Here is a 10990-nt window from a genome sequence, read left to right as displayed (position 1 = left end):
GTGACTCGAGCGTCTTAATCTAATTCTTAACTACAGTTATATGAAAGCACTTAAGCACTTAAAGCATCTTATTTCGGGTCTACTAGACGCATAAATACCAATTAGAATTAAAACTTCACAGACTATACTAACTGTTAAAATTTTCACTTCAAGTCTAAATAACTTATTCGCGAAAAGGACGATTTTGCTGAAACCTAATATCTATCTTAAAATTTAGCTATAGATCTGAAAATAATTTTATTGGATTATTAAAAATTAGAGTGCTTAAGCGTTGATGATAATGTAACAAAAGATTTATTATTTAGATGTATCTAGCTAAATTTTTAAATACTTCAACAAAATCGTTTTTTTTTTTTTTTTCATATTATATTAGATACGTTAAATGTATAATTATCTTGCATAATTTAATATGTATGTAATACGCGTAATCATGCGGTTTAATGATTTTCGCAAGGTTGCGGTATTCTAACATTGGTTATTTCTTGTTGTTTTAGGCTTCCGCCACCGCAACAGCAGGTGACGGTGGGTTCTCTGGGCGGCGGTTTAGGTGGTGCCGGAAATGGCGGTACCGCCACGGTAGGCGCGCAAGGCCAAGCCATGGTGATGCCAGGTTTTCCGCTTCGTGCCGCAGCGGTGCCGCACTACTCCCCGTATTCACCGTCGCGTTTTCACATCGACAAACGTTGTCAGCACAGGTGCTCTTGGAAATGCTTCTCGATCGCTCTGATCCTCCTGGCTGTGGCGCTGACAGCGATGTTGGCGTACTTTGCTGGTAAGTAATCGTTGCATTAAACCTCTGCTGAAACAAACTTATCTCATAACTTTGAACGCGATCGAATGCGTGTAGCTGCTATAGCTCTGAATATATATGACACAACTACTTTTAGATTAATTTTTAATAGTTTGTGTTCGGGTTAATTTTCATTACTTGTACAAGTATACCAAATTATTAATCTTACGTATATACTTTAACGTATTTAGAAAATATTTATAAAGTTGTGTATTTAAAAAAGAAAAAGTTAGAGATCATTGTTCAGTCACCTAAGTAGACATTTTAATGACACCTTGTTGACATTAAAGACACCATTAAAATCTTTATTCTGTAACTCTTAACGACAGTAATGATTTCGTTACTTGTCGTTGCACTTTTCATCTTGCTATTTAGGCAAGTGCTCTTAATATTTTAAAAAGAAAAAGTGCCTAGGACACAAATAATCTAATCGTATACTAAATAAATATCTGATTAGATTAACGTGAAATGAAGCTGTGCTAAAGATATATGTAACCAAATCTATATCTGTAATGTATGCAGAGAGTGGAGGGACAGCTATTTAATGCAACCATTTCATAAATAATATTTGCCTCAATGTAAATTTGAATGAGCCGTTTTTATTAGTCCCAGAGCGCACGTCCGAGTAGTAACATAGCCGCCGGCGGATAGTCGGACGCAATTCTATTGCTGGCTGACCCGAAATTCACGGTACAATAATTCATTATTAACTTGCAAATCTGGTTACGACTAACCCAACCCACCTAATGCTAAAATCCATCGGAACGTCGGCATTACTGCACCATGCTAATCCCTGTACGCACAGAGGGGGATTATACATATGACTGACACCATAACATTCCGCGTGAAGGCATGACGAATTTCGCGTAATCATGCAAATCATAACTAAATGAGATTCACAAATATTAGCAAACGCAAAATTCGTATTTTCATGCTATTTCTAAAGAAAAAAATGTTAAGAGTAAAAAATAAATTTATTTATAAAAACACCTTTTTCAGAGAAGACCATAATAACAAGTCAATTTAGATAATACATTTAAAATTGGATAAACAAAAGCGGAATCAAATGAACAAAGCATGACATTAATAAAAAGGAAGAGTACAAGAGAATCAATTAAATTCGTGCGAGAAAAAGAGAGAAGTAATATTTGAAATATTATGCAGTGCAGCAGTATTATATTTGTTTACAAAACACATTGTATACCTACGATATATTGACACTTTTCTTGTAATGTCGATATACATAACATTGGCACGCATCAGCGTTATTTTACGATTGTTTAAACACTACATTTTCTTGCGATAGAAACAATTTTTGGTTATAAAACACGCGAGTCCGTTTTTGTTTTACGTTGTCTTGAAACATTTGTTTCAAAGAGATATTGCCAAAGGTATGTTGTCTTACAGATTTTCGATATACTGCCCTAAAAGAATTATTTTCACTGTGTTCAGATGCATGGTATTCATGATTTTCATCTATGTTATAGAAAAATTCTTACGTAATATATGTGCACATAAAAAAGAAATATGACGAAAAGTAAATAGAATTATGATTATATTTTTCTTTCTTACTTTTACTAAAATCGTGTACCTTTAATCTTGAATTCAGCTTCTCTTGTTGTTGGATTACTATTATCATATCCGTATAGAGCAGAATAATATGATCGTGCGTAGACGATGTACAAAGTTGTATTCGGGAAAATTAAATACTGTTCAACAGCGGAAGTCCGGATCTTCCGTAGGAAGCGCAGCTACGGCGTAACATTGCCAGCGTAATGGTTCATTTAACATGGAGTGGTTGGCTCCATCCGGTTAGGGAGAGGCAAAAATATTGCCCGTCGATAGCGAGGAAGCGTTTCCGTGGCATGGGGTGCGTTTTACCCATAACACTCGTAGCTGCAGAGGAACTACACACCCGCGTCGTCGTACGATCGGGGAGAAAAGGTGAACTCATACGAATCGATACCACGCCTTTCTATCCGTTAAAATAATAGTAACGGAACTCTACGGAAGACACAGAAAGGTACTTTATCTCGGATGGCAACACTAGGGTGCCTTCAACGTTCTCAAATGTTATCGAACTAAATTTTTTTTTTTTTTTAAATTTTGGTTGTATTCGCTCGAGGAGGAGCGGATTATCGGAATTTAAAAGTACGTGTCTTTGCTAAACGAATCGGGCAATTTCGCAGGGCAATGGCCTACCCGACGTACAAATCGATAGCCGTGCAACTAACGGCGCACTACCTCGGTGCGCCCTATGGCTAACATTGGTAAACTTTCCTGCATAAATAACAATGGCAAAACCCCGCGATGTATGTAAACGTGAAATCTTACTGAAACTAAACACTACGACGACATTATTGCCGTTGGTAGCCGGCTCTATTAACGAGCTCGCGGCAAGAAAACGAGAGACAAATCGTCCTTGTTGATCCGCGTCGTTAAGATCAACGTTGAAAGAACCACGTTAGGTTATCGTTACTGCAAAAAGGTCTGGGAAAATGGCTCCACCATGTCCGTTATGCTAATGCAGGAACCAACGGGGTGCGAGGCCAAAGATACGCGCGAACAGGCTTGAAAATCACTGCATCTCTACGGCGTTGGGTCCGATTAGAGGAATTAATGCTTGCCTGTTATCAGCGTACAACAGAAAGGAACTCGTTTTCTTGCCTCTTATCCTGCACCTTCACGCAAATCGTGTTTTTGTATTTTGCATCCGAAAATCCGTATGATGGTCATGGTCCGATTTGCGAATGTATTAGACTTCATCATCCAAAGTCGCAGGGACTAAAAGGGATTTGACGGGAGAAGGAAGGGATATACGCGAGAATAGCTGGAGCCGTATTGTGCTCTGTGAATCTATAAACATCCCTCCTCTGCGGTACTGTCCATCTCGACTTCGGCGTCCATGTTCTTCTTCCACCTCCCCGTTCTGTCTGCGTGTCGCAGGAAAAGGGAGGGATGTGGTGGAGACTGCAAAGTCGGTTCTCGGCCTCGAGGAGACTGCTCGCCAGCTGTTATTTCTGCATTCCAGTAAATCGAGTCTGGAATCCAATCTGCCTGTTTGCTACTGTATCCAAACTACCCCGCAGCCAACCTCCAGCGTTACCCCTCTCTGTCCTCCCCCGCGCCCGCGTCTCTTTTACGGTTGCTGCAGGTCCGTCTACCCTCTCTCGCCGCGAGCACACACATATGCGCACAAATACACACGGCTGCGTATATACGTGCGCATACACCGCGAGACACACGAAACTGTGCGCGAACCCTTCCTCCTCATTTCATTCCTCTGCCTCGCTCCGAAACGCACGAATTTTGCATGTACGCGAGTTGCCTTGCTTTTCGGTAATTTGACGTATGTCTGCTTGCTTGCTCGCTCGCTTGTGGCCCTCATAGGACCAAAATCATTTTGCGACGAGCCACTTCCGACGTGGATCTCTTCCACGATTTCATTTGCAAGTAGCTAACGAAACTGTTGCAATGATAATTCCTTTTGACAAACGGTCGTGAGTAAAGCTGGACAATTTTGTTTGTCACTTTTTTTTTATAAGTCATATAAAAATAACATTTTGCTTATACGTACTTTTGCTCATGTCTGATAAGTATTTAAATTTTTAAAACGCGAATTACATATACTCTGCGACAAAACTAAAAGTAAGAGAGAAGAAAATGCTGTACAAATTCGCGGAACACAAAGCAGCCCAGCTATTTGTATCTTTTCCTTTTCCCGTAAAATCCTCTTAGATTCCTCGATTTCGGACAATAAAGTCTAATACACTTGCAAGCTGGACTTTGACTGTTATACAAATTTTGAAGTCTCTCATGCAAAAATCTTTCATTGGAAACTGATGCAACTTTAAAATGACAACTTTTTATGGGAGAGGTTTGTCATTGAAAGACCACGATGTAATTCAACTGCTTGTTTTCAGTCACGAGAGAACATTTTATTACTACGTCATTAATAGTTAACTCGTCAATAATAACGACATAGCAGGCAGTTCGATAACGCTGTCGTGTCTGGACTCACGCTTCGGCGGATCGGAACGAAAGGGTAGACGGATCGATTGTAAACATTTCATTATAACGTACGAGCGGAAGTGGGCGGTAGAACGGGCCGGCTGGGGTGGCGGCGGGATAATCCTACGATAATCCGGGAATCATTCTCGGGAATGAATCGCTCTATCGATCCGGAGGTATATAATTGAAAAAGTTGTTCCTTTGCGTCCCTCCCCCCCTCTCTGCTGGTCCCCCCTCCCCCCACAAACGTGCCCGCTGTCCTTCACAGTCGCGCTCGCCTTTTCTATCCTTGCAAAGGCAAGGTAGCAGGCGATGTAGCGACCCCTTCCGTAGCTCGCATTATGGCCATTTTAAATTTCCGGTGGCTCATCGTCAAAACTTGGCAATCTCACGTTCCATATATATCGAATTTTAAGATGACTTTGTTTCGCAGTATTGTCCTTATAGCTAAACACACAGGATGTCTCAGAGGTCGCAGCTGCCGGTAGATTAAATTGCTTAGAGATCCCAAGTGCGAGCTCATTTTGCACTCGCCATCCGAAGTTCCTAATTTACAACGTCAAATATTTTAGAAACCAACGGCTACGATATTAAAGCGTTACTAAAATAAAGTCTATGTAGGATAAACTGAGAAACGCACGGCTGCATTACCGAAGATTGATATAGGAAAACTGATTTTTGAAGTATATTACAAATATCGATTGTTTAATGTATAAAACGATGCGTCCTTTTCCTATTAATCGTGTAGTATTAGTGTGTCGAAATTACTGCGAGATTTTTTTTTAGACATCCAATGCGATATGTGGAAAGTTGGATTGCTGAGTTGCAGCGACGTGAAGGGGGAACGAAAACGATGCCACGCTGACTGGCATATACGCGAAATAAGGTCATTCACAGTTCACTGCAACTCAATTTCAGCGATAGTTACATGGTGGCCAGGCAACGTCGATCCCGAAGGAATAGTCGCTCTTTTCCGGTCATTTCGCCTATCTCCGGTCTGACGTGCGTACATGTGTACTTGTATGCGCGCTCGCTCGTGTCCGTATGCGTACGTACACGAAAAACTCACGTGTACGCGTAATCCCTTATCTCGCACGTATCGCACAGCTTCCTTACCTCGAAGAACCTTGTCAAGGACTATCATCTGCACGAAAGACTTTTCTATAGCTAGAGACAAATTATTATAGGAAAATTATCGGGGGAATGAAGTATTTTATTCTGCATTTATTAAATTATCTAATTTAAATATTCACGTGTTTGCTTATGGGTCTCCATTTTGTTCAACACTATATTTTTTCTGTATGTTTTAACAAAAAGCTGTAAATATATAATAAAATAATAACGTACATAACAATGGCAGTTCCACTAGAAACGGTATAGAGGCGTGCGCAATAACGAATGCTATTATCACGATAGAAAGCTTATAGAATCCGCGATACGATAAATCGCGAGGCGCGAAAACGCGTCCATTAAATATCGACGCCGAGTGTATCGGCGAATCGCGATTTGTCAAATCATCCGCGCGGCAATAACACGCGAATTCAATTATGCGTTATCGATGTTTTGTTGCGTTGATAAGCCAAGAGGTCGTTAGGCGGGGTTGCGTTGGCTCGGGCCTGCCGCTTTTTAAAAACTCTCGTTAAACCGCGTAATTAATTCGTGGCGCTCGCGGCGCACGAGACAGATAATTAATTAAACCGCAATATCCCGCCACGGATAAGGGTTTTATTGCCGAATTTATCATGGCGTTTAAATTCAACGAACTTACACTTATCGCTCAGAAAACATTAATATAAATGGCCTGAAACTCCAGATAACTACTAATATAGCATCAACATAATTGGATCTTGGATTATATCGGCCAATATTAATTGGTCTTTGAGGGATCTTCATCCAAATCTTGGATATCATTTGTCATTGGACATACAACTTCTTTACTCCAAAAGACATAACTAAAAAAATGTGATTTTCGAGTTACTTATTACCTACATATTACCATAAATTATATATATAGGAAAATATTATAATATTTTATCAATTATTAAAATTAATTTAACTTCATAAAAACAGTGATTTTTGAAAAAGAATTATCAAAATTGCCACAAATAAAAAAAAATTTCTAAAAACTGTGAAATGGTAAAAATACTTTATCATGTTAAGAAATTTTTTTACCAATATTGTTTAATCAGTAAATTAAATTACTGTCTGTCAAATTGAAAAATAGTTTTCTTCTTTTTTAGGAACTTAATTTTTAATTGCATTATTTTTGAAGTAAGAGAGCGATATTATATATACCATTGATAATCTTGTTTTGTTGAAATTTGAGAAAAATGTTATTATTTTGTTGACGTTAAAAAGAAATATTATAAACGATATAGAAAAAGGGTATTATAGCGTATACCAGTCCAGAATTCTTGATCTGATGAAGCAATATCGTACGCTCGATACAACTGTGATTTAAGCTGTGAGATCTCAAACTTTATTACAGGGATACGTTGCTTTAAAAGTTACTCGAGCAGGAAGGTCGGGTTGTCATGGGAAATCTAGTGTGCTATCGTAATTCGAAAGCGATTGTCCGAATTTATGAACCCATTAGGCTGCTGCCAGACGTTCGACTAAAGCCGTTCTTGATTCCTGACGCTATAAAAGCGTCACGCGGGCAATACTATTTCGCCTAGAATACTGGTCGTACGTTGCAAATATAACAGTTGTGTCTTATACGCGCGATTGCGTGTGGGGCACTTCTCTCTCCGCACACATACAGTAGATTTTCATCTTTCTTTTATTCTAAAATGGAATGGCTTTGTTTATTTTCCAGCAGTGAGCTCTATGCGCCCGATAGACAGCACTAACTGCATTCTGGTTCAAGATATCAAGGCTGTCACTCACGAAAACGCACACATCCACGACTCGATATCCACGCAGATCCCCACAGAAGGTAAATATCGAGCGGTATTAATTTGCATCTACTCTGCATGATGTAAATACTCTCGCGCACAGCGTCATACGCTAATTGCTTTTGGGAAGCGCGAGTGGATGAACGTTTCATCGATATAATATCTTTAGCAAGGACTATATCCAAATGTCATCCGCTGTAAAGATTTCACAGTATGAGCTGTACCAATTTCAAAAGATAATTGAACAATTGAAGTACATTTGACACACTTAATATGAAGATAAACTGAGAGACACGAAGCGATAAAGTTATATAAAAGGAGCGCGATCCTGCTCGGCTTAAAATAAAAACATTTGACAACATTCTATTTATAAAATATAGTATGTATTATTTTTATTTCCATCTGAAGACTCTACATTTATATATAGAAATAAAAATGTAATATTTTCCCTTTTAGTTATTCACTGGTTAAACTTGTACACCATACAATTTACATTTACAATTTAAATTCTAAATGAAATTCGCTTTGCAGTGGTATAAGTTAGAAAGAGATCTTTCTTTTTTTTTTTTATAAAAAAATTACTAGATTTTATTTGCTGTACTTTTCTAACGATTTATACTACTGTGTTATCCAATGTGTTACATTCTCGTGTTTTTCTTTCGTGTAGAGTCCCTGCCTACGAGTACGGCAGAGCATTCGAGCGCCGCGGATAGCGCCGGTGATCAGCAGAGCGATCCGCAGATCCAGCAATCGGCGCAGCAATGGCCAGCGGTGCTCGAACTGCAGGCCTACAACGTCGCGCACTCCGCCATTATCCAGCCGTACCACTTCTGGAACACAGAGTTCCGCAACAAGCAGCCAGCTTTCATCAGGCTGAACTTGACCCTACCATGGGGTGCGAATTTCGCAGTGTACGGCAGACGGAACGTCGCGCCCAGCGTCACGCAATACGATTTCGTGGAGTTCGTGAAAGGTGGCAGGGTGGTCCACAGGCTGAAGAGGGATATCACTGCCGTCAGTTTTATGCAGTCCACCAATCCGCAAGATGCCCACGTGGAGCGTGCGCCGCAACCGGTCGCGCCTTATCAACACGTGCTCATCAAGAGGACCATTGTGGAACCACTGATGGTCAATGTTAGTCTGCTGCAGTACTTCGATACCGGCGACTGGTTCCTGTCCGTATATAATGATGAGTTGCAGCCTTACAAGGTTACTTTGGTCGTGACGGAAGCCGAAGGTGTTTCTACTACGTGTCCCAATGACTGTTCCGGACGTGGATCGTGCTACCTTGGCAAATGCGATTGTATAGACGGATATCAGGTGTGTTTTTGTGTAAATATCTTCGAATTAAATAAGAGAAAGATCTTATTTTTGGTCGAAGCGGATCTTGATATGTAGATTTACAATTATATTTTTTAGTTATATAAACTGCGCGTCGATTCAGTTTGTCGAAATGCTTTTATTTAATTTAATAACAAAAAATCTTAGGAAAATTTAGTCAATTTTTGGCACGTGACAGCCTATAAACAGATTGTGAGATAAAAAATTTCCCATTTTATTCAGCTTATAATTTTCTATGTATAAAAGTTACCAAGCTCAGAGAAATACAAAAAAACAGTAATCCTTCGAAAGTAGAGATTTTAAGCTTTTTATATAAAGCCCTTTTTTGTGAAATTAACATTTTGTTCACTTTTGAAGAATATATTTTATGTATAATTTTGAGTTCAAAATACGACATTACTTCTCTTCCAACTCAATAATTATTTTTAAAGTATTCGTTCATTTGAAAAGATCAAAGATTATAAGGAGACAAAACTTTGTGATTTCAGGGTGCTGATTGCAGCAAAAGCGTGTGTCCGGTTTTGTGTTCTTCACACGGACAATACGGTGGTGGTATGTGTCACTGCGAGGAGGGCTGGAAAGGCGCGGAATGCGACATACCGTTAGGTGACTGCCAAGTTCCTGACTGTAATCAGCATGGTCAGTGCGTTAGAGGATCCTGCGTCTGTAATCCCGGCTGGAAGGGCAACTTTTGCGACGAACGTAAGTTGGTGATAAAGGATTAATCAAACGATATGCATTTAGGAGTAGATTTAAGAAGCGTATTTCGAGATATTGAAAAATTTAGGAGTAATTTATTTGCTTCTAAATTTAATTTATATTTTCTTATACGTATGAAAAAGGGAAAATTCCGACAGTATCGGAATATCGGAATACTTTGAAAAGATCTGAATACACACAATTTACGAGCGATGACGTTGCATTGCAAATGTGCGCGACGTCACAGCACATATTTCAGCCTTAAAAACGGCTTAGCGGAAGTCACGGGTGACGGAAAACATTTACCTCGAACATCTATTTCTGCCCCGGGATCGTTATTTCTTCATGTTTGTCACAGCATCATTAATTTTCCCATAATTCAAGCGAACGTCCTGGCCCTCTATCCGGGGAGATTCAAGATATTAGTAATGCAGAGTCCCCGTCGGTGGGAAACACAGCCAGCCTGTGTACAACCTATAATTAATGCACGCGGAGTTCTCCAAATTTACATATGGGTCAAGCCATGCCAATTCGGCGCGACAATTAGTTTCGTATTGTTTCGCGGGAATTTGAATAATACACGGGCGTGCGCGCGCGCGGCACGCAGCTGCGTTCGATATGTTATAATTTCGCGTAGCCCCGGAACTTCCGGGGACTGAGTGACGCACGATATAAATGACGAGATTATTCGCCGGGAACGAGACACTTCGTCTCTGACATTCTCACGGTCCTCGTTAGAGATACGCTCGCCCGTCGCTTTTTCCTAAACGCAGGCGAAAACGGTATTAGTTCCACGTCAGTGGAATATGTCAGCTCCAATCGTAAGAACGATAAATTTGAAGAGCGAAAACGGATTTGCATTAGTTGTGACGCGACGGCAAATGAGAACTAACTGGCGAATAAGAATTCGAATCAAGAGTCATTTCTTTTCGAGACAATAATAATCTCTATATTATATATTTTATATATAATATTATATTTGTATGATATATTTAATATGTGACATATGTGATTTATTTTATATGATATATTCAATTTCTGAAAGATTTATTTTTGTCATTTAATTATCAAAATGACACATTGTTGGGCAAATTATTCTAATAATTTTTTATTTAACTTACTATTTAAATAAAATTTTATTTATTATTTGCATTATTTTCATTATTATTTTTTTTTGTATTTTTACTTGCAAAGGAAGCTCTTCAACTTGAAAAATGTATAAATTTAAAAATATATATATTATAAAATTTAA

The 10990-nt window shown here is 39.1% G+C and overlaps 1 protein-coding gene across 1 annotated transcript in view; it reads left to right on the top strand.

Annotated features, from left to right (window-relative positions):
- Positions 1 to 493: 493 nt before the first annotated feature.
- The window catches only part of Ten-a (Teneurin-a transmembrane protein), a 38284-nt gene continuing 27787 nt past the window's right edge, over positions 494 to 10990 (top strand). Inside the window, exons 1-4 of the mRNA XM_018543115.1 lie at positions 494 to 772; positions 7620 to 7739; positions 8366 to 9018; positions 9528 to 9741. Of these exons, the coding sequence (XP_018398617.1) occupies positions 598 to 772; positions 7620 to 7739; positions 8366 to 9018; positions 9528 to 9741 (1162 nt within the window). The 5' untranslated portion in view covers positions 494 to 597. The remainder of the gene's footprint in view (positions 773 to 7619; positions 7740 to 8365; positions 9019 to 9527; positions 9742 to 10990) is intronic.

Source organism: Cyphomyrmex costatus, unplaced genomic scaffold, assembly GCF_001594065.2.
Source record: "Cyphomyrmex costatus isolate MS0001 unplaced genomic scaffold, Ccosl1.0 scaffold36, whole genome shotgun sequence".
Taxonomy (NCBI): domain Eukaryota; kingdom Metazoa; phylum Arthropoda; class Insecta; order Hymenoptera; family Formicidae; genus Cyphomyrmex; species Cyphomyrmex costatus.
Note: the sequence above shows the minus strand (reverse complement) of the source record. Positions and strands in the feature narration are given on the sequence as shown.